General features: G+C 47.5%; 1 protein-coding gene across 4 annotated transcripts in view; it reads right to left on the minus strand.

Annotated features, from left to right (window-relative positions):
- Window positions 1-26,108, minus strand: part of LOC137433091 (N-acetyl-beta-glucosaminyl-glycoprotein 4-beta-N-acetylgalactosaminyltransferase 1) — a 143,096-nt gene that overhangs the window by 37,351 nt on the left and 79,637 nt on the right. For 2 of the 4 annotated variants that reach the window (XM_068125546.2, XM_078783070.1), the window contains exons 16-17: window positions 21,345-21,498; window positions 19,306-19,378 (exon numbers count right to left, since the gene is read on the minus strand). In XM_068125546.2, the coding sequence (XP_067981647.2) occupies window positions 19,306-19,378; window positions 21,345-21,498 (227 nt within the window). Of the gene's footprint in view, window positions 1-6,440; window positions 7,655-19,305; window positions 19,379-21,344; window positions 21,499-21,782; window positions 21,868-26,108 lie in introns of those variants that run through there. The other 2 variants (XM_078783071.1, XM_078783072.1) reach the window with 2 other exon arrangements.

Raw genomic sequence — 26,108 nt, forward strand, 5'->3', positions numbered from 1 at the left:
TGACCCGGCCGAAGCGACCCCTGGAGGGTCGTGGGGAGGGGTCTGACGTGGTGGTGGGTGGTCGAGCGTGGGGAACTGTGGACGGGGGGCGGCCTCGCCGCGGAGGAAGGGCCAACCGTGGTGGTCGGTCGACGTCCATGTGCGCCGGTTTGAGGCGGTCCACAGAAATCCGGTCCGGCCGGCCGCCGATGAAAGACTTGTCGCCCCGTCGCAGGACCTGGAAGGGCCCGTCGTACGGCGGCCGGAGTGGCCCCCGGTGCGCGTCATGACGCACAAAGACGTACGCCGCTGTGCGAAGCGCCGGGGGGACGTAGGACTGGGGGCCACCGTGGCGGGACGTCGGCACGGGGGCAAATCGTCGGGCGGCCTCCTGGAGGTCCGAGCGCTGGTGAGCGGCGGACCAGGGACTGGTAGCGTCGGGCACGAATTCGCCCGGGACGCGGAGCGGCTGGCCGTAGACGAGCTCGGCGGCGGACGCCTGGAGGTCTTCCTTGGGGGGCCGTGCGAAGGCCCAAAAGGACCCACGGCAGCCGGTCGGCCCAACCGTCGTCCTGAAGGCCGGCCATGAGTGCTGCCTTCATGGAGCGGTGAAACCGCTCGCACAACCCGTTGGCTTGGGGGTGGTAGGCCGTGGTGCGGTGCAGCGTGACCCCCAACGAACGGGCGACCGCGCCCCAAAGCTCAGACGTGAACTGTGGGCCGCGGTCGGACGAGATGTCCGCTGGTGCGCTGAAGCGCGCGACCCAGGTGGCGATGAATGCCTGCGCCACGTCGGCGGTGGTGGTGGAGGCGAGGGGCACGGCCTCCGGCCACCTGGTGGTCCTGTCCACCATGGTGAGCAGGTGGGTGAACCCCCGCGAGGGGGGCAGGGGACCCACCAGGTCCACGTGGACGTGGTCGAAACGCCGTTCAGGCACGGCGAAAGGTGCCAGCGGGGCCTGGGTGTGGCGGTGGACCTTGACCCGCTGGCAGGCCGTGCAGGCGTTGGCCCAGTCGCGGATGTTTCGTCGAAGGCCGTGCCAGACGAAACGCGCTGACACCAGCTTCTGAGAAGCTTTCCGGCCCGGGTGAGAAAGGCCGTGGATGGAGGCGAAGATGCGGCGCTGCCAGGAAACGGGCACGATGGGGCGAGGCTGGCCCTGGGAGACGTCGCAGAGCAGGACGGTGCCCGCGAAGGGAATGTCGGCCAGGCGGAGGCCCGTGTCCGCCGCACGGAGTGCCTGCACTGAGGCGTTGGTGGTCTGGTCGGCCGCCATGAGCGCGAAGTCCACGCCGAGGTGGACCGCGTTCGCGCTGGCCCGAGAAAGACAGTCGGCCACGGCGTTGTCTTTGCCGGCGACGTGCCGGATGTCCGTGGTGAACTCCGACACGGCGGAGAGGTGGCGCTGCTGGCGGGCCGACCACGGCTCCGTGACCTTAGCCATTGCGTAGACCAACGGCTTGTGGTCGACGAAAGCCGTGAACGGGCGGCCCTCCAGGAGGTGTCGGAAATGGCGAACGGCCAGGAATAGCTCGAGCAGCTCGCGGTCGAACGTGCTGTAGTTTAACTCGTTCGGCCGGAGTTGCCGGCTGAAAAAAGCGAGTGGCTGCCAAACCCCGTCCACCCATTGCTCATGGACGGCGCCCACCGCGTAGTTGGAGGCGTCCGTAGTGAGGGCGATGGGCGCGTTGAGCACCGGGTGAGCCAGCAGCGTTGCGTCGGCGAGGGCCTGTTTGGCGCTGGCGAAGGCCGCGTCCATGGCCGCGGACCAAACAATGTCATGCTTGGCCGGCTTGCCCCGGAGGGCCTCGTAAAGGGGCCGCATGAGCTGAGCAGCGCGGGGCACGAATCGGTGATAAAAATTCACCATGCCGAGGAACTCTTGGAGGGCCTTGATGGAACGGGGACGCGGGAACGTGGTGATGGCCTCGACCTTGGTCGGCAGCGGCACTGCCTTGTTCTTGGTGATGCGGTGGCCCAAAAAGTCAACGGTCGTCGCGCCGAAGTGGCATTTGACCGGGTTGCCAATTAAGCCGTGCTCGCTGAGGCGACCGAACAGTGTTCGGAGGTGGAGGAGGTGCTCGGCGCGGGACGTGCTGGCGACGAGGATATCGTCCAGATAGACGAAAAGAAACGGCAGGTCGCGCAGCACGCCGTCCATCAAGCGCTGGAACGCCTGGGCCGCGTTCTTGAGGCCAAACGGCATCCGCAAAAATTCGAACAGGCCGAACGGCGTGATGACGGCCGTCTTCGGGACGTCGGCCGCCCGGACAGGTACCTGGTGGTAGCCCCGTATCAGGTCAATTTTCTAAAAGATGACCCGTCCCGCCAAACGGGCGGAAATGTCCTGAATATGCGGGATCGGGTACCTGTCGGGGGTGGTAGCGTCGTTGAGACGGCGGTAGTCGCCACACGGGCGCCATCCACCCCCCGGCTTTGGCACGATGTGCAGTGGCGAGGCCCACGCGCTATCGGAGCGCCGCACGATGCCGAGGTGCTCCAACGCGTCGAACTCGGCCTTCGCCACGGCGAGCTTGGCCGGGTCGAGGCGGCGGGCCCTGGCGTAGACCGGCGGGCCCGTAGTGGGTATGTGGTGCTCGATCCCGTGCCGCACCGCGACGGCCGAAAACGTCGGCCGCGTGAGGGCCGGGAATTCCGCGAGCAGGCGAGCGAACTCTTTCGCTGCCGGGAGGGCGCACGCCAGTTCGGTCGGCGCGGAGCTGCTCATCGTGCACGCCAGGGAGCTGAAGGTCTCGGCGTTGACAAGGCGACGACGTTTGACGTCGACCAGCAGCCCGTGCGCGCAGAGGAAGTCGGCGCCCAGCAAAGCCATGGGGACGCAGGCGGTCACAAAAGTCCATTGAAAACGCTGGCTGCCGAAGCAGAGGGTGACGACGCGTGGGCCGAAAGTGCGTATGGCCGAGCCATTAGCAGCGACCAAAGAGGGGCCGCAAACGGCGTCCCGCCTGTCCTGCTTGGAGGCGGGTATGACGCTCAGTTGGGCGCTGGTGTCACACAGGAAACGCCGCCCAGACGCTTTGTCCCGAATAAACAGCAAGTTGCCCGAGTGGCCGGCGCTCATGGCTGGGAATGAACGCCGGCCCGGCCGTTTCCCGACCTGCCGAAAGTGCACGGGGGCCGGCACGTCCGAGCCTTGTGTCCGAACCTGGCATGGTAATAACACCACGCCCGGTCAGGTGGAGGCCCCGGCCGTCGTGTCGGAAGTGGGCGGTGCGGCGTGGCGGCCGCCAGTTGCACCGGCAGTTCGGCCTCCAACCGCGCAGGGTGCTCGGGCGTCGCCTCGGACGGCGGCGGGCTCCAGGTAACCGCACCGATGTGCTGGCTCGCCGAGGAGATCTTATCGGCTTCCCTGGCGAGGGCGCGGGAATCCGTGATCAACGTGCCAGCCAGGGCGAGGCGTACCGGGTGAGGCAGCTGGCGAAGGAACAGCTCGCGGAACAGAAAATCCGGAGAGTGCTCACCGAGCAACGAGAGCATATAGTCCATGCGCTCTGACGGGCGCGTGTCGCCGAGCTCGGGCAGAGCGAGCAGGCGCCGTGCGCGTGCTGCCGGTGAGAGGGCGAAAGCGTCGAGGAGGAGTGTCTTCAGCGCGTCGTATTTGTCAGCAGCCGGCGGGTGCTCGAGGAGGCTCAAGGCGCGGGCCGCGGTGGCGGAACCGAGCGCCGCCACAACATGGTGGAAGCGGGTGTCGTCCGCGGTGATGCCTCGCAGGGCGAACTGAGAGTCCGCCTGAGCGAACCAAACAGCCGCGTGAGCCTCCCAGAAGGTAGGCAGTTTAAGCGTCACTGCCGTATCCATGTCGGTAGGTCACCAATGAAGGAACTGCGCTCCAACGCGAGTCGAAAGAATTGACGCGACCAAAGACGGAATTCGTCCGAGTTGCTTTATTGAAACAAAACAGCTCAGGTATTCTCACAAGCCCGTTTATCGGGCAGCAATATATATACACATTTATGTCGGGAAGTTTGCCCGGCAAAAGCTATACCGGGCATGCCCGGGTGTCAAGGGCGAGCCTTGGAAAGGCGAGTCTGGACCTGCCCGGGCGTGTTTGGCTGCGGCCTGGCAAGTCGAGGCTGGGCGTGCCCGGGCGCTCTGGACGATCCCTGGAAAGGCGAGAGCGGGCATGCCCGGGCGCTCTGGGCGAGCCCTGGAAAGGCGATAGCGGGCATGCCCGGACGCTCTGGGCAAGCCCTGGAAAGGCGAGAGCGGGCATGCCCGGACGCTCTGGGCGAGCCCTGGAAAGGCGATAGCGGGCATGCCCGGACGCTCTGGGCGAGCCCTGGAAAGGCGAGAGCGGGCATGCCCGGGAAAGACGAGACCGGGCGTGCCCGGGAGGTTCGGGCGTGCCCGGGAACAGTGAGTCCGGGCATGCCCGGGAGAGGCGCGTCTGGCCGTGTTCTGGCCGGTGCAAGGCGATTGTGTGCATCCAGCGGTAACCGCTACAATATATATATAAAAATTTTTTTTTAATGTACATATATATATATATATATATTACTATATATATGTATATATATATATATATATATATATATATATATATATATGTATATATATATATATATATACTGTATATATATATATATATATATATACTGTATATATATATATATATATATATATATATATATATATATATATATATGCGAGCGTACGCTGGATCAGCACCATCCTGACACACACCACTCACTGTGTGCTACGGAATGAGGTGCTTTTACCGGAGTGCAAATCCTTCTACCAACCTCCTTGAGAGAGGATCCAGTACGCTGGTACTCATTTCGCCGATCTCGGAAGGACGACAGGCTGAGTCAACCCCACCTGGTATTAATTCAACAGCTGAACGGGATTTGAAATCTGGATCTTAGGATCCCAAGCCCGCTGCCCTAACCATTAGGCCAACACCAGGTATATAAACGCTGAAAACGCAAACTTCATTTCAAACATTGTTAGCTTAATGTGTCTTCTTATGCCGATCGATTATTGAAATACCAATGATACAACTGTGTTTGGGCAAACAACAAATGAGCGACTGAAGAGATCCTGTCTTGGCACTCAAGTATAGATTCAGTCGGAATTCAGATGTGGATGGGAATTGTCTGTACGTTAGGTGTACGGCCGACGATTGAAAGCTTCATGCTGCCTGCATAAATGAGACTGCCAGGGCCCCAGGATGAAAGCACAATCAGGAAAGGGAAGGAGGAGATGAAACGGTGATATTAAATACGGCAAGCAGGAAGCAACAAACATTCAGGGAGGGCACTTGAAGTACAATCCGTTGCCCAAATTCGAAAACGACATGCCACGGATTGTATTTTAATAGTTTATGATGTCACCAGCATTCGGTTACAGACATCTGTGTTGGTGAATTATGTCAAACACGCCAGAAATGGCATATTCCCCATTCCGCCGCAGTTATATGTTCTACCTTGAGGGTCTATAGTCATATTGCCCTGGCAGTGTGGCACAGCATTGCTACAGCATTGCTACAATTGACACAATGATGTCAACCTAACCATATTTCCTCTATTTTATGTTTCTTTTGTCAGTAAAAAAAAAAAAAAAAAAAAGGCTATATTTAAAAACAAAACAAAAAAAATGTACAAACAGTAAAAACAAAAACAAATCCTGAGCCAAAGTACTGTAAAACGGTATAAAAAAAAACAAAAACAAAAAAAACGTTTAGAGGCCATTTCCCCCCGCAAAGCGGGGGTTGGCCTTTTTCGGGGACCGTGGTTGTTGTTGTTTTTTGATCCCCTTTTTGAAGCAATGTTTTATGGCCGGATGCCCTTCCTGCCGCCAACCCTGTTTGTCGCCTTTTTACGATAAACAGGGAATTACCAGTGGACTGGTACTCAATTTGCCGACCTCGGAAGGATGACAGGCTGAGTCAACCCCCCTGGCGTTAATTCAGCGATCGACCGGGATTCGAACCTAGGATCCTTGGTATCCTAAGCTGGCACCCTAGCCGCTAGCCCAACACCAGGGCTTTAAAACTGTAAAACAAAGTACTGTAAAACGGTATACTTGTTCAAAATATAACATTCTATTTCAATAAGTTGTTCCTCGATCATGAACTGATGTGACAGACAGACAGACCTGATCCAATTGCTTAATCCCACTTTTCACTTTGCATGCGAGACGGTACTTGTTTAAAAATAAATATATATTTTAACCAGACTGGCATCAGACACCTCGCTGTCATCCACTGTATGTATGCACATAAGCTCCAACCGATTTGTGTGCATGTCTGGGTGGAGGTAATAAATCTGTCAGCTCTGTGGTTTCAAAATATATTCTCAGTCACACTCCTTGAATATGCACCACTCCTCATGGATTCTATTTTAATGACAAACTGGTCGTGTACTTCTCTAGTACTTACTCCATTATTATGAGTTAATATGCCATTTTGGTGAAACAACGAGAGATGCACAGGGTGTTTCAAAAAAGTGGACTATTTGAACGTTTTATTGTAGAACAATTACAAAAGGTAGCAAGTTCAGTGATACAATGGTGGAAATCATCCACCATGCCATTTTCAAATCACTCATACTGCGTGTAATTGACATTTTCAATGTGTGCTCCACCTCTGTTCAAACAGGCTTTGATCCTGACTCCGAAATTCTCCACAACTAGTCTGCGAGTGGCTGGAGTGGTAGACCGACCGTAGTCCTCCACCTCCCACTTCAGGACAGCCAGGGTTCGAGGTTTCTTGGTGTAAACTTGACTTTTGACAGCACCCCAAAATAAAAAATACAATGGATTCAAAACCGGGCTGTGGGCGCCCACTCATCTGGTGTGCCCAGGCTGATGACACGGTTTCCAAACAGCTGGTGGAGCAAGTCGATGGTTTCATCTGCAGTGTGCGGTGGGGCACCATCCTGCATGAACCATGCAAGTCTGAGTTGGTTTGGAGACGGTAGTTGAGCGAGATCAGCCTAAGACCTCGCGATACCATTCGCCATTGACTGTCACCGTCTTACAATTGGCGTCCTTGAACTAATACGTCCCAACAAAACCCATATAGCATTCAATGCACAGAAGCAAGTGGATTTGGGGCCCTTGAGAGACATCTCAGACACCTCCTCAGGAGGCCCAGCACCCCAGAAGATGTTGTGATTGTTAATAGCCCCATTCAAATGGAATTGTGCTTCTTCACTGAACCACAGGAAGTTGATCCAATTTGGGTACCTTTACATTTGGTCACTGAACCAATCACATATTGTGACTTGTCTTGCCATGTCATTCAGACTTAGTTTTAGATATGATGTAGGTGTACAGCTTGAGTTCAGAAGTGAGAATGCCCCACACAGATGAGGCTGAGATCACCAGTTCTCAGGAACGCCGAAGGTGGGATTTCTTAGGACTTTTGATAGCCGAACAACATCAATGTTCTCTTAGTATCACTTGGTGAGCGGCCACTGTTGCCTTTATTTTGATTTTTCATGCTTCCATGTGCTTAGACGTGCTCCACAAACCTCTGAATGCTCCCATTGGAAGGTCCTTTACAGGTGTGAACATTGTAATACTGCACGTAGGATTTTGTCTCAAACCACACAATCATGATTTTCACTTTTTGTTCCACTGTGAACACCATAGTTGGCATAGCATCCCAGTGACTACTTGTTCAAAATGACATACCACCACCACCATAACCTGCAAGAGAGAAGGGTATAGCATTAGAAACGACAGAATATCAGGCTGCTCAAATAGTCCACTTTTTGAAACACCTTCTATATTAGTAGGGGTTTTTAATGGGAAAACAGTTTGCTGGAAGAAATTCTGAAGGAATTAAAGATCTCTGGGTTTTTGCAATATGAGGGTCGATTCATATTTTTGCTTGAAAGATATCCAGCGAGGATCCTACAATGTACAATAGAGCATAATTACACAGCTAGCTTTATGTTCCCACCAGAAAACACAGTGATCTGACTGCCAGCCCTTGCCTAGCCCTTTTACGAACTGTTTGATCTGCAATAAGGGATAATGAGTGAACAGGCTAAAGGGAGAAAGCACAGGTGATGAATCGTCCACTAAGGGGTTATGAGATCGAGAGAGCAAATTCAAAGGTGATGAGGTGTTCGTGAGGATTATAGGCTGGGAAGGGTGTTGGTGAAAGCGTACAGACAGCACCAAGTCATTGCTCACATGGGCTGGGTCTCGCATGACGTGTAGAAACTTGCCCCTCAGACCAATGCTCTATTCAATCGTTCCTTATGATGGTGACAATTACGAGTTTCACCGTGGCACAAAGTGCTTCCAATTTTAAAAACGCCCAACGATTTTCATAAATTCAAAATACTCCGATTACAAAAAAAAACAACCGAAACATGGCAAACACATCATAACATGCCAATTCCGATAGACATTGTGTGCTTGAAAAGGAGAGAAAAAGACAAATTGGTGCTTCTGTGCTAGTTTGCTCTAATCTCTCCAGATGCCTAGTACCTCCATTAAACACCAAATGGCCTTGGCAATTTCCCACTAATCCCTAGCAATCCGAGACGATTCGCCCAGGATTAAAATGCAAAATTTAGAACACACCGACACCAAGTTTGGGCAAACCCTGGAGAAGAACCACCTTTAGAGGCCATTTTTCCCCGCAGAGCAGGGGTTGGCCTTTTTCGGGCACCGTGGTCCCCTTTTTGAAGCAATGATTTATGGCCGGATGCGCTTACTGCCACCAACCCTGTTAGTCGCCTCTTGCTACACACAGGGAATTACTAGTCAACTGGTACTCAATTTGCTGACCTCGGAAGGATGACAGGCTGAGTCAACCCACCTAGTATTAATTCAGCGATCGACCGGGATTCGAACCCAGGATCCTAAGATCCCAAGCCGGCACCCCAACCGCTAAGGCAACACCAGGCTGGGCAAACCCTGGAAGTTGGTTCGAAAAGAAAAAGAAAGAAAAGTCAAATCGCATGAACACACAAACGGCTTGTGAATCACATGTGTAACACCGTCGCGTTTACGATTCTCACGCTCGCCACAAACATGGTGTGGAATGCTATCCAGCGAAGCACAAATATGTAATAGGCAGCCAGGTAATGCACGTACCATGTCGCCCATTTTGAATTAAAACTCACCATGATCTCAATATTTATTTCATTATTTGTTAAACGTTCAGACATTATATACTCGGCACCCTCCTGTTGCCTGGGCAAGAAACAAGTTCCATTAATGACGTCTGTGTGTGTTCTTCGTCTCTCACCTACACACCCATTCACCCATCCAAACACCAGACATCTCCACGACCGTTTGGAGGTATTTGAAATCTGTTAAGTGTTGCAACATGGTGCCCTGTAACAAAGATGCATGTGTCTGCCACTCCCTTCTATCCGTCGTTTTCCCACCCTAACTGAATCATCCTGACCAAATATAATGCGCAAATCAAGTTTACAGCAATATAATTTCAGCAGTTTTTAACGTTGAATAATTATTACTTGTATAATACTAAAGTTGTGCGAGTTAGTAAACAGCATAATGTACTGGAATTTAACTCAAATTAACTTCCAGTTGTGCTGAACTCCATCTTGGCTTTCTTTAACAAGTCGCCCCAGGGTGCAGCTAGAAAGACCACGCCAGTTCTGCGTCTGTGCTGGTCCTGCCTTGGGTAATGCAGCCAGGCAGGCCCGAGCCTGTCAGCACAGTGCATAACACCAGGGATGCACAGCTCTCGATAATCCAAAACGCTTTCAGCCTTGAAACCTCGGACAAACCACAACAGAGGAATGGCTGAAAATGACCTGATGCCAGTAATGCACTCTTCAGCAGAGAAAGAGTAGAAATATTAAGCGGAGGAAAATGTACAGCAATCACAGAAGCGAGGGACTACCAAGCATGAGAAAAAGTTGAAAGATATCATTAAGCATGGGAACTCGTTTTGTGTGCAGCAAGATGTGAAGGCAGTTGTTGTTTTTTGGATGAGGAAATACTTTAAATGGCTGCGTAGAACACCCATAGGGCATGCGAACTGGTTCTGTGTGACACCTGCCAAAAACTCACCAAGCTGTGGTTGATAAGATACACACACAACTTTGGGTGGGTACGAGTTGTACCAAAAAGGACAGTGTCCTGGGTTGGGAGCGGCTCTCTGTGAGCTTTGTAATGATGCCCGACTTTGGGTAAAAGCCTCAGACTAATCGTGAGCTGATTCACCAGCTGCCGCCGGCCTAGTGGTGTTGCCCAGACAAGCCATTGCGATGCTCACTAGGTGCCACACACCCATTACCCATTACTGGCAAAACACGCTGCTAAACAATGGGCAAAATAATCAAAACATCCAACAGTATTGAAACATAAAACCAGTATTCGAGTATCTGAAACTCACACGGGGCTCTGGGTGGGCTCCACAGACGTGGTCCTACCTGCTCCTGGGGTCTTCGAACAAATCTGTTTTATTTTTAGGGTTTTTTATATACATTGTGTAGGCTCATGGAAGAGCTTGGACATAGAGCAGATAAGGACACAACATAACAAAGGCAACAGCAGGAGAAAGAGGAAACGCAATAGCAGGGTGGTGGGAGTAGGTAGATGGACAAAGAATGAATGCAGGTAACGATGAGTGGTAGGGGAGAACGCAAGGGGTGAAGAAGATGGATGCATAAGCCAAATTTTGAGGGGTGGGGATGGTTTAACGGGTGTAGAAAGGTCATGGCTTTGGATGGGGGATGACCGGAGATGGTGGTGAACGGCTGTCTTGAAGACTGGGAGGGACAAATGAGATTGAAGAGAGTGTAGAAGGCACTTCCACAGGTGGGAAAATAGAAGAATAAATGAGTGAAGGTGAGCAGTCATTCTGGATTTAGGCAGTTTTGCTAGAAGAGGGTTGCTAGTGGACCGCATACGTCCTGCAGATACTTGGGTGGGGGAGGGGTCGGGGGTGGGGGACAGAGCATGCAGATGGCAGAGGGTGCAAAACCATAAATGTGGCGGAAGAAGACAGAGACCACCGACCTGTCGGCGATGACGAAGTGATAAACCCATAGACTCAGCTTCATCACAAGAGATTCCAATGATCTTGAAAGCCTTGGTTTCCATGGCATCAAGCTGAGCAAGATATGAGGCAGGGGAGCCACCCAGAGGGGAGAGCAGTACTCCATCAAGATGCGGATGAAAGCCTTGTAGGTGGATAGAAGCTCAGGTGTGCCAAGGAATTGCTTTGCATGATGGAGGATGCCCAGTCGGTGTCTGGCTTAGGAGGCCAACTTTGAAATGTAGCTTGCCCAAGAGAGATCATGGCTGAGAGTGAGACCCACAAGTTTGTGTGACTGAACCTTTGAGATGGTTGTTGAGAAAGTAGATGGTGGAGTTTGCGGAATGATCCTTTCAGAGAGAGAGTGTGTGTGTGGGATTTCTGAGGATTGAAAGACATGTCTCAGGTGTTTGCTCTGTTTGTGATTTTGTCAAGGTCTGAGGAGAGGGAAGAGGCTGCTGCCTGTGTCAAAAAGGACAGCAGAGGGGAGTGACCAACAAAGAGATAAAGAGGCTTTTCCAGAGAGTCAGTGAGATCATTGATTAGGAATAGGATGGGACCGACAACACTGCCCTGGCGTACTCCAGCCTTAATAGGGAGAGGAGAAGAAAGGGTTACGTTGAGAGCCACACGTTGGCTATGAGAGTGGAGGACGTCGGTCATCCAAGAGTTGAGTTGGCCTAGAATTCCATAGGCAGAAAGTTTGAAGAGCAAGGTAGGATTCCAGACTGCATCGAAAGCTCGAGATATGTCCAGAGAGACGGCCATGATCTCATGTCTGATAAATGAGGGCCTCCATCCATTGTTGGGAGAAGAGAAGCAGCATGTCCAAGGCAGAGTGACCAGGTCTGAATCTGAATTGATAATCTGAGAGGAGGCTGTTGGAGAAAAGGAATGATTTTATGTCAACTGAAATGATGGATTCCATGACGTTACTGATGATTGAAAGAAGGCTGATTGGTCTGTAGTTAAGGGAAACCTTTTTTGCACCTTTTTATGTAATGCTGTGATGTTGGCCGATTTCCAAGCAGATGAAGATGGCCTAGGGCGGGGGGCCTGCAACCTAAAGCTCTGGAGTTGCTTGAGGCTTTTTAAGGACTTAAATGCAGCTCTCCTGACCCTAACTGAATACCCTTTTGTCTGCATATTTAAAATTTTCAGAAAAATATTTAGCAGTGTTTTGAAAGGATAAAATAAAACTCTAACTTTGGCAATGATAAACAGGAAAATAGATGCAATTACAGGCAAATTCTGCAAGCACTACACATTGTGCTCAGTGCATAGCCCGCCACAAGGTGGACTATTTTCCGGCCATTTTGGCAATAGCACGGCCTCAACCTGTTGTGCAGTCTCAACCTTTAGCCTCATTTTATAATGTGAACCCCCTTCCCTTCGGAAAAGCCTGCAATGCCCTGATCCTCGATGGGCAGATAAGTGAGAACCCCAATAATGTACTTGCATCTAAATAACAAACGAGTTGTTTTGATAACGTTTGATAACTCTCCCTTCAATTGAGATTGTGAATGTGTGATGTGATGTGTGACGTCACCACATTTGTGATCTGACATTTTTTTTGTATACTGAATCGAGGCTCGTGAAAGAGCTAACATTTATTTCACAAACAAATCAACCAGACAAACAAAACACACAAAAAGAGGGAGCGGAAGACAAGATGGGGAGAGAAGGGGAAGCACACAACCACAACATTTGAGAGCAGGGAGAAGTGTGGGAGGGAGAGGGCTTGGGGGCAGGAGGCGTGGGAGGGGGAGGGCGGGGGGGAGAGGTATAAAACACAAGGGGACCGAAATTAGCGGGGGTAGAAAAGATCAAGGTTTTGGATGGGGGAGGATAAGAGATGGTGGTGAACAGCTGTTTTAAAGACCTGGAGGGTGCAGTGGGATTGAAGAGAGTGAGGGAGTTTGTTCCAGAGGCGGGAGAAAAGAGGAATGAAGGAGTGAAGGTGAGCAGAAAGTCTTGATTTTGGCAGTTTAACCATAAGAGGGTTGCAGGCAGATCTTGTGCGACCTGTAGGAATATTTGGGGGACAGAGCCCAGAGAGGGCTGGGGGGGGCAAGGCCAGAGAGGAGTCGGTAGAAGACGGAAAGACCACCAACCTGTCTGCGGTGAGTGAGTGAAAGGCCCTTGGAGTTAGCTTCATCGCGGGAGATTCCAATGATTCTGAACGCTTTGGTTTCAACAGCGTGAAGATGGGCTAGGTGTGAGGCAGGAGCACCAGACCAGAGGGGAGAGCAGTATTCCATAGAGCTGCGGATGAAAGCCTTGTATGTGGTGAGGAGCTCAGGTGTGCCAAGGAAGGACTTCGCACGACGGAGGATGCCCAGTCAGCGACTGGCTTTGGAGGCCAGATTTGAAATGTGGTTTTCCCAGGAAAGATCATGGCAAATAGTGAGACCCAAAAGCTTGAGTGACAGAACTTCTTGGAGAGGATTATTCAGAAAGTGGATGGGAGGGTTTTCCAGTCGGTCTTTTCGGAGAGACATCGTAAGAGTGTGAGATTTATCAGGATTGAAAGACATGTTCCATTTGTTTGCCCAGTCTGTGATTTTGTCCATGTCTGCAGAGAGTGAGGAGGCTGCAGACTGCCGATCTGAGGGATGAGGAATGGAGCGACAGAGAGTAGAGTCGTCAGCAAAGAGATAGAGAGGATTTTCAAGAGAGTCAGAGAGATCATTGATGAAGACCAGAAAAAGCACAGGTACTGTGTCAGGTAAAAAAGCACAGGTAAAAAGCACAGGTAAAAGCACAGGTAAAAGCACAGGTACACAATTTTGGAGTACTGTCAGACCCCGACATTCGCGGGGGATACGTTCCTAGAAAACGCCGTGAATGTCGAATCCGCGAATGTGGGGGCATCGTTTCAATGGGAAAAGGGGGACAGGTTTCTGTTGGGGAAGTTTCATAAGGGAAAATCAAAAATCCCGTCGAAAACAGTGAATACACCGGCGAAAAATCGTGAGTATGCGAAGCATAGGGCTGCAAATGTCAAAGCAGGTCAGGAAAACTGTGAATACACCCATGAAAAGAATGTCGAATCACGTGGTGTAGGATGGTACACGTGACGTGCAGCTACGTGGCACATGCGTGCGTGACGTGGCGCACATACAGCTGATTTATGCGTGACACCGCGTGGGAGATGCTTTTAGAAATGTCATGTGCGAAGCTGGTGGGAAATGGTTTATGCGTGGCTGGAAGTGGTTTAATGCGTGGCTGGAAGTGGTTTTATGCGTGGCTGGAAGTGGTTTTATGCATGGCTGGAAGTGGTTTTATGCATGGCTGGAAGTGGTTTTATGCGTGGCTGGAAGTGGTTTTATGCGTGGCTGGAAGTGGTTTTATGCGTGGCTGGAAGTGGTTTTATGCGTGGCTGGAAGTGGTTTTATGCGTGGCTGGAAGTGGTTTTATGTGTGGCTGGAAGTGGTTTTATGCATGGCTGGAAGTGGTTTTATGCGTGGCTGGAAGTGGTTTTATGTGTGACTGGAAGTGGTTTTATGCATGGCTGGAAGTGGTTTTATGTGTGGCTGGAAGTGGTTATATGCGTCACGCATGGAAGATCCTTTTAGAATGGATGTGCGTGACTGGTGGGGTATGTTATTTTTTTGTGCCCATGGAAAATGACGAAATATGCGAAGCACAGGGTCAGCGAATGGAGAAGCATTTATCATATTATCAACCGTGAATACACGGGGTCCGCAAATTTTGGAACCGTGAATGTTGAGGTCCGACAGTATATCATTTTGGGCCCATCTTTCAATGGCGAAGAATCACTTAAAATTACAGTATTTGGATCTGCATACTCACCAAAATCTAATCAATTCGTCATTGTCACACACTCAACCTGTCCACCAAGTTTCTCTGAATCCGTGCACAACTTTGAGACATCTGCCATATAATCAGCTTTATCCCTTGCTCTCAATGGTGAAGAATCACTTAACACATTTCTAGTAATAACACCTTCACCAAAATCTAATCAATTTGGCCTTGTCACACTCCAAACCTGTCCACCAAATTTCGTCTGAAACCGTCCCCAACTTTTTGAGATATCCCGCTCATAGACTGATAGACAGGGGTGAAAACAAAACCTCCGTCCACCTTCGGTGATCAAAGTAATAAGGCAGGATGCTGACAAGGCATCCCAGGATGGGATGGTACTTGTATGAAACACCTGCTCCCTACAGGAGAGTAATACCCCCTCCATCTGGAGGGGGTCAGTAAAGCACTTCCAATGCCACTTGCACAGTGAAAAATTGCCTGGCTGATTATTTGTTTGTTTCATACACGTTTCCAAACCCCAAGTGCAGTTTTCTGGAAATTTCATGAACCATATTATTTTCACAAATGGAAGGTCAACAGAAAGTCAACGTCACAATTGGACCTTTTAATTCTTAATCAAGTTGACTAAAAAAAAGTAATGAAATAATGACGTTTTGGCTGATCGAGCATCATACATCTGATACCAACTTTGATGAACGGGGAGGAGGGGGTTGGGGGGGGGGGGGGAATGGGGACGGGGGAAATGAGGAGGGGAGCATTAGGAGGGTTTGACCTTGGATTGCATCTGCCCTTTTGAGAGTCAATGGTCTGTCCAGGAATCCAATCCATTACATTTAAATATTTCCTGTATACGGAACATGTACGAAAACACAAAGGGTCCACACTCTCCTTGGAACTACTCTGAGTCTAACAAGTGGTCTCACGATCTTGTGCAACCGGAGTCAAGGACATTTGGCCCATTATTCCAGTGTTGCACTCACAATTTTTTATTTTTTTTGCTGCAGTTGTAAAGCATCTATTTCTGGGCTCATACGGTTTTTTTTTTCTGAGTGTTTCTTTCCCTTCTTTATTCCTCTACCAAGTGTCCTTCCGTTGTGTCCCCCTACCTTGCTGTTGGTGTGTTTCCCTCCACCCTGCTGTTGGTGTGTTTCCCTCCACCCTGCTGTTGGTGTGTTTCCCTCCTTTCCACTGTGTTTATGGTCCCGGTGTGTACCCCGGTTTAGAATAGGTACACCCTATCCCTGCGCATTGTAAGAGGCGACTAAAGGTTGGCGCCAGGAACGGCATCCGGCCATAAAAACATTGCCTCAAACAGGGAACCATGATTGTCATGGGGCCCGCAAGGCTAACCCCTGCTCTAGCGGGGAAAATGGCCTTAAAACGATCATTCATTCATTCATATTCCACTGTGTTTATGGCTTTGCTTATTCATCACTTTGCTGACAAAAATCTTCTTGATGGTTTACTAAAGCCTAAGTAACATAATCTTCACCAGGTGACCCAACTTGTTATGGATATAGTTAAAATTGGTTTTCGATTTATATGGCTGGTAAACTTTGTGGTTTATTTTTACATGGCTCATGGTAAGACCCTTTGTGATTTATTTTTACATGGCTCATGATAAGACCCTTTGTGATTTATTTTTACATGGCTCATGGTAAGACCCTTTGTGATTTATTTTTACATGGCTCATGGTAAGACCCTTTGTGATTTATTTTTACATGGCTCATGGTAAGACCCTTTGTGATTTATTTTTACATGGCTCATGGTAAGACCCTTTGTGATTTATTTTTACATGGCTCATGGTAAGACCCTTTGCGATTTATTTTTACATCGATCTTAGTAAAGACCCCTTGGGTTTATTTTTATGTGGCTCGCAAGACCCCTTGTGGTTTATATTTTACATTGCTCAAAAGAACCCTTTGTGGTATATTTTTACATGGCTCATGGCAAGACCCCTTGGATTAATTTTTACATGGCTCTTGGTAAGACCCCTTGTGGTTTATTCTTATGTGGCTCATGGCAAGAAACCTTATGGTTTTATTTTTACATGGCTGGCAACATTCTTTGTGGCTTTTGTTTAGACAGCTCATAGGACCCCTAGTGGTTTTATTTTTACATGGCTGGTAATATTCCTTGTGTTTTTAGTTTTACATGGTTGGCTAGACTACTTGTGGTTTTAGATCGACATCGTGAAGAAGACGACTGCTGGCCTTTTTAAAGAGCTAGTGTGTGCGTGTGTGTGTATATATATATATATATATATATATATATATATATATATATATATATGTGTGTATATATGTATGTATGTATATACATACATACATACATACATATACATACATACATATATAATTTTATAAACAGGAATCAAATTCCTGCGAGGGGCTAAGTGTGAAAAAATTCTGACTCAATGCGGGGCTCGAACCACGGACCTCCGTTGATTACGCGTCAACAACCCACTGCGCTATTGAGCCAGCCGCAATCTCCTCAGAACTTTTCCACACTTAACACAGCGAGCTTTATAATGGCCGATGTGTTACGTGTCTGCTAGGCAGACCCCGAATGTTCGCGTAAGTATATGTATGCGTGAATGAGTAGAAATGCATTGAAGATTAATTCAAATACAATTTTAAAAACAGGAATCAAATTCCTACGAGGGACTAAGTGTGAAAAAAATCGGACTCAATGCGGGGCTCGAACCACGGACCTCCGTTGATTACGCGTCAACAGCCCATCCATGAAAGACACATGAAAGCCCACAGAATCTTGTTTCTCACACTTTGAGAGTCCTTTAGGTGCTTTTTTGCAAAGTCCAACCAGGCTTTCATGTGTCTTTCACTGAGGAGAGGCTTCCGTCTGGCCACTCTGCCATAAAGCCCAGATGGGTGGAGTGTTGCACTGTTGCAGTGATGGTTGTCCTTCTAGAAGTTTCTCCCATCTCCACACAGGATCTCTGGAGCTCAGCCAGAGTGACCATCGGGTTCTTGGTCACCTCTCTTAACAATGCCCTTCTCCTCAGATTGCTCAGTTTGGCCGGGCGGCCAGCTCTAGGAAGAGTCCTGGTTGTTCCAAACTTCTTCCATTTAAGAATTATGGAGGCTACTGCTCTTGGGAACCTTCAATGCAGCAGAGGTATTTTTGTAGGCTTCCCCAGATTTGTGCCTCGACACAATCCTGTCTCTGAGCTCTGCAGGCAGTTCCTTCGACCTCATGGCTTGGTTTTTGCCCCCCGTCGCACCGTGGAGCGAAAGGGGGACTATGGTTTTCCCCTCCGTCCGTGTGTCCGTCCGTCCGTCCGTCCGTCCGTGCGTGCATGCGTGCGCAAACGAAGGACCGCATTCGAATTTGGTGTGTGGGTGCGACCCACGTCAAAATCCAAGATAGCCGCCGCCATGTATGTCTGATGCCATGCATGTCTGAACCTTGTGAGCGGAATATCTTGAAAAATAAGCGAAGTACCAACTTCTAATCTGGTGTGTGGGTGTATCTAGGCATAAGGAAGAACGCTATTGAAAATTGGGTCGCCACGTCAAAATCCAAGATGGCCGCCGCCATGTATGTCTGAACCTTGTGAGCTGAATATCTTGAAAAATAAGCGACGTACCAACTTCTAATCTGGTGTGTGGGTGTATCTCGGCATACGGAAGAACCCTATTGAAAATTGGGTCGCCATGTCAAAATCCAAGCTGGCCGCCGCCATGTATGTCTGAACCTTGTGAGCGGAATATCTTGAAAAATAAGCGAAGTACCAACTTCTAATCTGGTGTGTGGGTGTATCTCGGCATAAGGAAGAACGCTATTGAAAATTGGGTCGCCACGTCAAAATCCAAGATGGCCGCCACCATATATATGTCTGAACCTTGTGAGTGAAATATCTTGAAAAATAAGTGAAGTACCAACTTCTAATCTTGTGTGTGGGTGTATCTAGGCATAAGGAAGAACGCTATTGAAAATTGGGTCGCCACGTCAAAATCCAAGATGGCCGCCTCCATGTATGTCTGAACCTTGTGAGCGAAATATCATATCATAGCATGTTTTCTGCGTCTTCCACGTTGTCAACTCACATCACTTCCCTGACGGGGGACCTAGGCGTAACGCTTGTTGCTTTGATATGCATTGTCAGCTGTGAGACTTTGTATAGACAGATGTGTGCCTTTCCAAATCATGTCCAACCAATTGAATTTACCACAGGTGGCCTCCAATCAAGGTGTAGAAACATCTCAAAGATGATCAAGAGAAATGAGACACCTGAGCTAAATTTCAAGTGTCATAGTAAAGGGTCTGAATACTTATGTCAATGTGATATTTCAGTTTTTTCTTTTTAATAAATTTGCAAAACTTTCTAAAATCCTGTTTTCTCTTTGTCATTATGGGGTATTGAGTGTAGATTGATGAGGGAAAAAATGAATTTAAACGATTTCAGCATAAGGCTGCAACATAACAAAATGTGAAAAAAGTGAAGGGGTCTGAATACTTTCTGAATGCACTGTACGGCCTGTACAAGTGTTGTCCATGATCTGTTAACTGAACATACCTTGATAAGGTTGACACCAGCTTGCAGGCCGGCAGAACGTTCAAAATTACCCTCCAGCTTTATGTAACGATAACTGTCAAACAAAGAGGGAAGAATGGGGACAATGGGAACAGTGCATGAGTTCATCACTCTCGGCTTCTCTGAAGAACATTCAATATTCACACACAAATTATTTCAGCCACAAAAACGGTGGTGTGTTAGTACTTAAGATACCCCCTCCGATTTCTTCGCTTGTGAAAAAGTCATGTGACATCTTTAATTTTGGAGGGCTTGTGCTTGCAGATAAACAAATATTCACCGACATGTGCTGCTCAAATAGACTGCCTGCCAATATTATTGTTTGACGAGGGTGGTTGGAGAACAACAACAATAAAAACCTAAAGGAACGTGAGATGAAGGCTGAGGTTGACGAACATAACAGCCATAGACGAGAACAGCACTCAGTAGAGAGCATACCTCCGCCAGGTGGACAGTTTACTTATTGTATCCCAGAGTAGACCAGAAAATCACAATACAGAATCACATTTAATCCAAATCATCTGTCCACAAATTTTTGAGATATCCGGCTATATATCGTTTTTGGCCCGATCTCCCGATGGCGAAAAATCACTTAAAATTAAATAATTCTCATATCCGAATCCATATTCAGATCTTCACCAAAATCTAATTGAATCGTCCTTGTCAGACACCCAACCTGTTCACCAAGGTTCGTCCAAATCTGTCCACAACGTTTTGAGATATCCTGCTATTTTGGCCCTATCTCCAATGGTGAAGAATCACTTAAAAAACGATACTAGCTGGATCAGAATTCGGATCTGCACCAAAATATAATAATTTCGTCCTTGTCACATATGCTACCTTGCTGCCAAATTTCGTCCGAATCCGTCCACAACTTTTTGAGATATTTTGTTCACAAACAAACAAACAAATGAAAAATCACTCATAGAGCGACATTTGGCAAAACAGAACAAAGTAGAATGTCACCCAGTACAGCATCTTTTTTGACCTCAAAAATAACTAGTGGTTGAATTCAGTGACCTGATAGGCAAATCGTCTTCAAAGTTTAAGTTAATCGGATGAAAACTGACAATTTTAGAAATTTGGCCTATGTTGACCTTTTGGCCTATGTTGACCTCAAAAATAGTTGATCTTTTCTACCTTGATCCTTGGTAGAAACCTTGATCTTTGATCTTGAACCTTGATCTTTTCTACCCCCGCTAATTTCACCCCAAATCCTACACTTTTTTGAAATACCAACTTCTGTCCTGGAAGTCCTTGGTCTCCTTGTGTTTTATACCTCCCCCCCCCCCCCCTTCCCACGCCTCCTCCCCCCAAGCCCTCTCCCTCCCACACTTCTCCCTGCTCTCAAATGTTGTGTTTGTGTGCTTCCCCTTCTCTCCCCATCTTGTCTTCCGCTCCCTCTTTTATATATTTTGTTTGTCTGGTTGATTTGTTTGTGAAATAAATGTTAGCTCTTTCACGAGCCTCGATTCAGTGTACAAAAAAAAAAAAAATAGTTGGTGGTTGGTTTCAGTAAGCCGATATGAAAATCCTTTTCAAATTTCGAGTCAATTGGATGAAAATTAAGGATTTTAGAAATTTGAAAAAAGTGGTTGACCTTTGGCCTATGTTGACTTTGTGACCGATGTTGATCTCAAAAATAGTTGGTGGTTGAATTCAGTTCGCTGATATGAAAATCCTATTCAAATTTCAAGTCAATCGGATGAAAATTGAGGATTTTAGAAATTTGAAAAAAGTGCTTGACCTTTGGCCTATGTTGACTTTTTGACCTGAAAAATATATAGGATTTTGTCGGCCCACAAGCTCTACCATTTGGTGAAGTTTCGTGAAGATCGGTTTAAAATTGTGACCTGTAGGCAAGTATAAGTGAGCGGACAGACAAACAAACACACACACAAACCGGAGTGATCAACATACTTGCAAAAAAAAAAGTAACAAACAAACGGACGGACAGAGGGGTGAAAACATAACCTCCATCCACCTTTGGTGGCGGAGGTAACAATGATTCAGTGACTTGCCTTGGTAAAGAACTGCTCTTCAGGGCACTTTCTACGTCCATGTCCTCACTGCTGTAGTCCGCAATGACAACGCTGAAAGCATCATCGTTGGTCGTTTTCCGCAACTCTTCCATGTCCCTGATAAACTGCTGCACCCAGCGGCCTTGGTTCTTGACTGCAAAGTTATAAAACGCATAATTAGTGGCCAAACATCAGTCATTTAGCCAAATCTTGTCATACACAAGACCCCAGTCCAACAAACGGCCATGATTCTAACACATCGTGTGGTGATGATGATGATTAGTCTAACGGCCACGATTATTCCCACGTCGTGGGGTTCACAGGGGAACGTTTTCTTTGGCCCAAGTCTTTCACGAACCGGCTGGCTCGGTCGGACGTTCAACAAAGTAGGTAAGAGAAGAAATCCGAAATTTTGCTAGAATGCCGGCGATAGCTCACCGACTCTTCACAAATACGCTGTGGGATCTTTCATGTCCACAAATTCATGCTAGAAGACGGGACTGAATCATGACAGGTTACATTTCTGCGATGGTCAGACACAACAACAACACAACACGAATAATTAGTAACGCAGATAATAAATAAACAATTGCACACTTGCAAAAATAAGTAAAAGGATTTTGAAATCTGTCCATTACCAAAAACTCCAGAGAAAGGTGTTGAGCTCCAAACGATGCCAGCTATAATTATCAGCGCAGCACTAGATATATAAACAATGACAAACTTTTAAAATGACCATGCTGAGGAAAGAATAAACAAGAAAGAGCAATCAAAGACTGCAGGCCTTCGCCAGTACGTGTTTCTTTTAAAGGCTTTTGTGTTAAAACAAATATGGCGGCCGAAACACGTGACCGATGACGTTATCAGTATTTTTTTTTCCCCACCAATTTATCCCTAGATGACGCTCAAGAAATTTCATCTTGATTGGATGAAGTTTTGTACTTGTCAAATTATGACATCATAATGGAGGCACCTATGACATCATCATTAACATATGTTATTCCACGCGGAGAGTTCTTTACAATGAGCCATGTCTCAATTTTTCTATGCAGCGCTTTCGGAGATATAGAGGTGCAAATTTTTTCGGTTTTTCCAAGATGGCGGCCGAACCACGTGACCAATGACGTCATAATTTTTTTCCTCTACAAATTTATCCCCAGATGATGCTCAAGAAACTTCATCTTGATCGGATGAAGTTTTGTACTTGTTGAATTATGACGTCATAATGGAGGCACCTATGACATCATCATTAACATATTTTATTCCACATGGAGAGTTCTTTACAATGAGCCGTCTCATTTTTTTCTATTCAGCGCTTTCGTCGACATAGAGGTGCAAAGTTTTTCGGTTTTTCCAAGATTGCGGCCAAACAACGTGACCTATGACATCATAATTATCATTAAAAAAATTATTCAGGTGGAGGTGTACCTATGGTGAAAATTTCCTATCAATCAGACCAACGGTTGCAGAGAAAATCATATTTATTCTGTGCGGACAAACAAACAGACAGACAAATGAAAAATCGGTCAGAGACCGAGGACTTGCCGGAATGTACTTTTTTTATCGACCATTTTGGATCATTAAAAGTAAATAATAACCTCTGCCAAAGTTCAAACGACGTGGGTTTAATCTCTACATGAGAGAATTACACATAGCTATTTGGGCGGTGTATAAGCTAACAGATCGCTGTCTCCATCGATCTTGCCAAGACAGTAACACCTATCGGCTCAAAATCCTTTTAACTGTTGACTTGGTAGTTTTTACAATGAAGGAAACACGTATCGGGAGTACATACTAGAGTACCTACATAAAGAGAGTAGCGACATAGGGGGACCAGAAATTTAGGGTCACGTGACTCCAGGTGCCATTTTGTTTCACACGTGATCGCGTATCAATCAACGCCGTACGCAGCTTAAAACGAATTAGTACTGAAAGTTTGGTGATCAAAAAATCTGACAAAATGACGGGATGTTACGCCTTTGGATGCAGCAATAAATCGGAGAATGGGTACAAGATGTATAGGTTCCCTGCAAATCCACAAAGACGGAAAGTATGGGAGAACAAAGTGAGCAGAGTGGGATGGAAACCAACTTCGTCATCGTGTTTGTGCGAGGTAAGCAGTGGTGATATCGGTTCCATGTATTAATATTGGCGTATGTATCGGTTCGCACGAAAAGGGAGGAGCTTAATCGTATGACGTCATGAAAAAACGCGATGACGCAGCCTCGCAGAACAAGAGCGGAATCTCCACACAGTTCCAGGGGTGTGTGTGTGTGTGTGTATATGTGTGTGTATGTGTATATGTGTGTGGGTGTATACGTGTGTATATGTGTACGTGTGTGTGTGTGTGTGTGTGTGTGTGTGTGTGTGTGTGTGTGTGTGTGTGTGTGTGTGTGCGCGCGCGCGTGCGTGCATATGTGTGTGTGTGTATATATATATATGTCTGTGCGTGTGTGTGTATGTGTATATATGTGTGTGTGTATATGTGTGTATGTGTATATATGTGTGTGTGTATATGTGTGTATGTGCATATGTGTGTTTTTGTATTATTTAATTATTTACCAAGAAGACGATATCTTTTTTTCTTCTTAATTTTGCTTATAAAACTCAATAAGACATACTCGATATAATAGTACATTATTTCCAAAAACCCTATTTGTAATCATATTACCCTCAGTCATAAAATGATTTTGCCATGACAATATGTGATCTACCATTGCCTCGACTAAGAATTTTACTTTTCTCGAGCAAACGAACTTGGGGCACCACCTTATGGACCACTTGTTTGTGGCCGAGCACCACCATGGACCCCAATGTTTTGGGGCATGACCCCTTTGTTGGGAGGGGCCAAGGGCCTTGCTCACGGACCACGGTAACGTGGCACCTATGCCTTTGCCCAACAGGTGGACCACAATAGTCGGCCCCTGTTGGCCATAAATAACAAAACGGTCAGACAATTTTCAATTTACAAAACAACTGACAAAAGTTTTACATTTTGAACATGCGTAACGGTAAGACGTCCTTAACTCAGAATGTCCAGCCACCAAATTATTATTATTATTTTTTTGTATACAAGATCGAGGCTCGTGAAAGAGCGAACATTAATCACACAGAAAGACAAACCGACACATAAAACATATAACATCGGGAGCGGTAGACAAGATGGGGAGAGAGGGGGAAGGACACAAACACAACATTTGAGAGCAGGGACCGAGAGACATGGAGACATCTGTGGGAGGGAGAGGGCTTTGGGGGGGGGGGGGGGCATGGGAAGGGGAGGTGGGAGAGGTATAAAACATATGGACACTGCCAGGACTTCCAGGAAAGAAGTTGGAATTTCAAACAAGGTGGATCTGGGGTGAATTAGTGGGGGTAGAAAAGATCAAGGTTTTGGATGGGGGAAGATAAGAGATGGTGGTGAACAGCTGTTTTAAAGACCTGGAGGGAGGAGTGGGATTGAAGGGAGTGTGGGAGTTTGTTCCAGAGGCGGGAGAAAAGAGGAATGAAAGAGTGAAGGTGAGCAGAGAGCCGAGATTTCGGCAGTTTAACCATCAGAGGGTTGCTGGCAGATCTTGTGCGACCTGTAGGAATATTTGGGGGACAGAGCACAGAGAGAGCTGGGGGAGCAAGGCCGGAGAGGAGTCGATAGAAGACAGAAAGACCACCTACCTGCCTGCGGTGAGTGAGTGAAAGGCCCTCAGAGATAGCTTCATCGTGGGAGATTCCAATGATTCTGAAAGCTTTGGTTTCAACAGCGTGAAGCCGAGCTAGGTGTGACGCAGGACGGTTCTCAAGGGAGAACAGTATTCCATTGAGCTGCGGATGAAAGCCTTGTATGTGGTGAGGAGCTCAGGTGTGCCTAGGAAGGACTTCGCACGACGGAGGATGCCCAGTCGGCGAATGGCTTTGGAGGCCAGCTTGGAAATGTGGACCAGTATTTGCAAATACTTATTTCAATATTATGAAACCCCCACTAGAACTGTCTTGTTGCTAATGCACTTGTTCCATGATTGAATAATATTTTTTGTCCATGACATGTCATGAAATGACAGAAAATAATCAAGGTTTCATCAACATACTGGTATGACAACAATTAAGTACAAATTAATTTGTCGACAGACATCGAGAATTATTTCCTTATAATTATTTTAAAAACCCTGGTGTTGGGCTAGCAGCTAGGATGCCGGCTTAGGATCCTAGGATCCTGGGTTCGAATCCCGGTCGATCGCTGAATTAACGCCAGGGGGGTTGACTCAGCCTGTCATCCTTCCGAGGTCGGCTAATTGAGTACCAGTTCACTGGTAATTCCCTGTTTGTCGTTAAAGGCGGCAAAAAGGGTTGGCGTCAGGAAGGGCATCCGGCCGTAAAACATTGCTTCAAAAAGGGGACCAAAAAACAACAACAACCACGGTTCCCGAAAAAGGCCAACCCCCGCTTCGCGGGGAAAAATGGCCTCTAAATGTGGTTATTTTTATTTAAAAAAAAAATTATTTATATTTTTCTTCAAATTGCTTTTGTCTTTGTAACTTTTGCAGCCGAGGCTGACTTACATTACCAATTACAACTAAGTTGAAAACCTGCCAAAAAAAAATGTAAATCTAAGCAGTCACTCTTCACTCTGAGTAAAGAGTAAAAAGGCAAAGCAATGATCAAAACAGTTTTCCTCCTAATCTGATGTCTTTTGCTACAGTATTACAGTAATTCATGTGCCAGTTATTGAACTTGAAGCCGTTGTTGAGGGGGTGGGGGGGGGGGGTGGGGGAA

The sequence above is a fragment of the Myxine glutinosa genome, chromosome 8 (genome assembly GCF_964187855.1).
Source record: "Myxine glutinosa chromosome 8, kmMyxGlut1.1, whole genome shotgun sequence".
NCBI lineage: Eukaryota > Metazoa > Chordata > Myxini > Myxiniformes > Myxinidae > Myxine > Myxine glutinosa.